The 4,305-nt window shown below is 38.3% G+C and overlaps 1 protein-coding gene across 2 annotated transcripts; it reads left to right on the plus strand.

Moving 5' to 3' along the window:
* LOC105133001 (elongator complex protein) lies at nt 1–4,305 on the plus strand. Of its 2 annotated transcripts, XM_011036770.1 has the most exons (9): nt 1–248; nt 333–425; nt 669–838; nt 1,006–1,052; nt 2,050–2,119; nt 2,366–2,592; nt 2,723–2,821; nt 2,952–3,027; nt 3,149–4,305. In XM_011036770.1, exons 1-9 carry the CDS (start codon nt 82–84, stop codon nt 3,337–3,339), a joined length of 1,140 nt encoding a protein of 379 aa, XP_011035072.1. In that variant the 5' UTR covers nt 1–81; the 3' UTR covers nt 3,340–4,305. The 2 variants fall into 2 exon arrangements, with proteins under 2 accessions (XP_011035072.1, XP_011035073.1); XM_011036771.1 differs by lacking the exon at nt 2,050–2,119 and having other exon boundaries at nt 2,371–2,592.

Raw genomic sequence — 4,305 nt, forward strand, 5'->3', positions numbered from 1 at the left:
TACGAAAGCCCCCAAAATCTTCTCAAGAACCCTCAAAATTAGGGTTTTACTTGCAGTTCTCAAAATCTCTGAGAGTCAACAATGGCAGAATCAATGTGCAGAACCCTACGAGACGGATCGTTGGAAGGAGAGCAAGCACCAGCTCTTACTATCAAAGATACTGCAGCTTCTCCTTTCGGTTTTCACGTCTTCTCTCACGTGCTCTCCCAGCTCTCCTCCTTCATTTTAGGCTCCAAATCCCAGTCCCAGTATGTCCAATTCTAAACCACGCTGTTTCTGGTCCCTCTTGTTGTTTTATTAATTTAATCGAGTTTAATTAATTGATGTTGCAGTGGTATTGTGATTGTTGCGTTTTCACGGAGCCCTTCGTTTTACGTGGATTTACTGAAAAGAAGAGGGATTGATGTAAATTCATCTCATAAATGGTAAAAAGTTTTTTTACTCTATACACACTGTTTGGTTATTGTGAAAGTGAAGGAAATGGAAAAAAAACATTAAGTGTTTTTATACATATATATATATAATTTTTATGTTTTTGGTAAAATCGTGTTATTTTTTGTGATTGTAGATTTTATGAAGTGATTTATGGGCGGGGACATGTGGGGATTGTAGATTTTATGAAGTGATTTATGGACGGGGACATGTGTGCTGAATTATTGTTGTTGTAGGATTCAGATTTTGGATTGTTATACGGATCCGCTTTGTTGGAAGGATCAGCTTATGGGGTCAGGAAATTTCATGGATGCTTCCCATGAAACTTCTTCAAGTTTGAGCCGTGTCTGTAAGGATGTGAAGGATTTGGACAAGTTGTACTCTATGATTCTTGAACTGGGGAAAGGCAAGTTCTGTGTGAATTTTTGTTGCTGCTTGGTTTTGTATGTGAGAGATATGGCAATAATGGAACTACAAGAAAAGTGGATTCTTCTGAGAAGTATTGTGCCTAGAAAACTGTTTGGTCCATCAATTGGTTAATTTGCGAGTAGTTTTTTGTGTTTTTACTTGCAGGGTTGGTTGGACAAGGAAAGGATCGTTTTTCTGTTGCCATAGATTCGGTAATTCTGGAACCTGCAAGTTTGAATCTCTGATAAATGTGTTTAGAATATGCAAATTTAGGGCTATGGCCATCACTGTTAAGTTTAAATGAAGTTCAGGTGATCGTGCTGGTGTGGTCTAATGATTTTCTAGTAAATTGTTGCTTTAGGTCTAACTAAGTTCCGCTTAGTTATGTGTGGTAATATGAACAAATGGATTGTAGGTTGCTTTTCTGTGTGGAAACTTCTTGTCAAGCACTGATAGAGCCAAGAAGTATTTTGGGTTACTATATTGGATGTGACCTGTGGAAACTTCCTGTGAAGTGCCAATGTTTTCCCAACAAACCTGATGAGGACAGGCTTAGCCAGAAGGAAGGCATTATTAGGGATTGTATGTCTAGTGTCTTACTTCAGAATATTAGGAGGTTCATATGCTGAAATGGATGGATTTGATTGCATTTTTTGTTTTCTCCTAACTCACATGGAATAAATTTGAAATATGGTTCTTAGATCAAAAGATGCCAAAAGGTACTTGCATAGTGCTTTTTTGTCCCAGTTTAATTCAGAGCAGGCATGCTCACATGGACAGTGCCTATGGAAAACCCAGAGAATTTGTTGATTGGTATCGAAATCATTCTCCTTATTTCTCGAGGCATGTTCTAATGCACTAGAATGGATCCTAGGACATAGGGATGATGTTGGCCATCATTGGGAATGGCACAACGCTTCCTTCATCATTACAGTTCTTCAAAAACCTGATCAATACAGTGTATATTTTTTTGCTGTTAAATCACCAAAAGAACAATTTCAACCTGTTATCATAATTTAATAGTTTTGTTTAACTTGTGAGATATTGAACTTGTTGTAGTTTGTCCTTCTATATAAAATTCTAGTGACAGCACAAGATGTCAGAATGCTCAGTTTTAATGTTGAGAAGTCTTTCACGTCGTACAGCTCATATGTTTGCCCCTTTTCTTCTATGATTTCATTCTGATGGATTCTTCACAATTTTAACCAGATAAATGAAATGCTAAGACATACATCTACACCAACAGTTTCAGGCCTTTTAAGCAACCTTCGTAGCCATGGTATTAGCATTTATGTTTTTTCCCCCCTCAGACTTTCTCTAATTTAATGCACTGTTTTCCTTTGATATTTCTGCTGTCACTTGGCTTAGAACAAGAACTATATCTTTGGTGTTTAAATACTTAAAAATTAATGGTTTGCCTTTCCTTTTAAATAAATCTGAATCCTTTAGGATTGGCAGAAGGGTTTTGATGACATTGACGTGGTTTAATATTGAGTGTATATTCACTGTTGTTTCATGATTGCAGAGCAGATTTCTAGCATCTTTTGGTTGTTACATTCAGACCTTCATGAAGTCAAAGTTACATTTGCTCTTGAATATCTGTCCTCTGTGGTGGCCAGTGTAGAACCACTGCATCAAAATGCTGATGGAAAGAGGGGGGATTTAGAAAACCTCTCTTTGTTGGAACAGAACTTTGGGAAAGGAAAGCTTCAAGTCCGATTCAAGCGCCGGAATGGGCGTGTTCGTGTGGTGGTTGGTGTCTCTCTCCTTTTCTCTCTTTGCTTTCTTTCTTTCTTCTATTTTTTGGAAGGGTCTGGTGGGATCTGTTGCCCCTGATTATGAAGCATCAAATTGCTGTAACGGATTTTTATTCTGTTTTTAGAATGAAGGATTTCATATTGATGAGTCAAGCAACAATTTTACATCTGTTTCATCTGAAGATGGGCTAGTTAATCAAATTAATCAAGGCCTTGTGCCAAAGGTCAGTGTGGAGTGTTCTCTCTCGCACACACAACAGTACATGCACCCATGCACATGTGCCACCCCCAGGATAGCAGATATACTTTGTGTAACTTAACTCATTTTTCTGAAACTGGTGCTTCTTTCAACAGGTGCAGTTTAATCTAGAGTTAACGGAGAAAGAACGAATTGACAGGGCTAAGGTTGTACTGCCTTTTGAGCACCAAGGTGTGGAAACGTGGATTGATTAATAGATTTGATTCCTTCACTTGAGATTTTATTTAATCTTAGAAATGACAAGATTTTTGCTTCTACATCAATTCTTAACCTTCACTTTTGTTTGCTTTAGGTGACGGTGGACCTATTCATATCTATGATGGTCGAAGATCTCTTACAGAGAGCAAAACTGAGGCAACTCTTTCTTCAAGTGGGAATTCCGAAAAAACTGACTCTGGTGAAGGTGAGATAATATATTTTCGTGATTCAGATGACGAGACGCCAGATTCTGACGAGGACCCAGATGATGATTTGGATATATAATATATACATGTACTGTTCATGATTATGAACTGATGCTAGAGTGCATAAAATATAGTATCTCATTTTTTGGTTGTTTGCACGCCCCTTAAAACGGAAATCAATTTTTATTTTTTCCTATTTGACTTTTTTAGTACAACATAGGATACCTAGAAAAAAGGGTTATTCCTCGGATCAGTGACGCTAATTTTTTGATAAGAGGCAGCGCTATGCTCTATAAATGGATCCAGCAGACTTTTAAGGATGCAGAGGATAGCAGATGGTGGAAAGACATTAAGTGTTCTACAACAACCATGGACATCTGGGCTAATGGGAGTGCATCCAGTCCAGGAAAAGATGGTTCTCAAGTTTTAGTTGTATCCTTGCCAGTTCAAGAACAATTTAGTGTCGTCAACTCTATGAAGCAATTCCTTTTGCTAGCTGAAGAGGAATGCGTAATGGCCTTGTCCAGCATGCATTTTCTTGCATGAGAGAGAGCTTCAAAGTGGGTGTATGGCCTTGCCCTGATTTTAATGGAAAGCAGGTAACCACCACAAGGATCACTGGACTGAAACTAGCACGAGCCCATTGCATTCTCTTCACGTTGGGCAATAGTGAGGGATAGAAGTACAAATCATCTAATACCCCATATATTTTCACTTGTGCTTATTTGCGAGCTTACTCCATAAATATAAAAAGAGCTGTGTATTGATTTAACATAAGATTGCTATATAGGCTGACACTTGTTGCTCGTCAAGTGACTTTTTCTAGGAGTCTGGTGTTGCATGGTAAGTTACTGTGAGGCTTCTACATATTCGATCTGGCAGTGTTTTTCGCTTTTCAGAGTGTGCCTTCCGGTTTTTCCACTGACCTGTATATCTTTCTTAAGCGTGACGAACAGTTGTGAGATACAGGCATTTTGAGCAATTCATGTGCTGTCTATAGTTTTGGATCGCCTGAGATTGGAATTCATGTAAGATGATTGAGCTA

Source organism: Populus euphratica, unplaced genomic scaffold (genome assembly GCF_000495115.2).
Source record: "Populus euphratica unplaced genomic scaffold, PopEup_1.0 scaffold99.1, whole genome shotgun sequence".
Taxonomy (NCBI): domain Eukaryota; kingdom Viridiplantae; phylum Streptophyta; class Magnoliopsida; order Malpighiales; family Salicaceae; genus Populus; species Populus euphratica.

Coding starts and splice junctions, on each gene's coding strand:
- LOC105133001 (XM_011036770.1), top strand. CDS start 82: ATGGCAGAATCAATGTGCAGAACCCTACGAGACGGATCGTTGGAAGGA. Junction 249..332: donor GGCTCCAAATCCCAGTCCCA/GTATGTCCAATT, acceptor TTGATGTTGCAG/TGGTATTGTGATTGTTGCGT. Junction 1,053..2,049: donor TTTCTGTTGCCATAGATTCG/GTAATTCTGGAA, acceptor AATTTTAACCAG/ATAAATGAAATGCTAAGACA.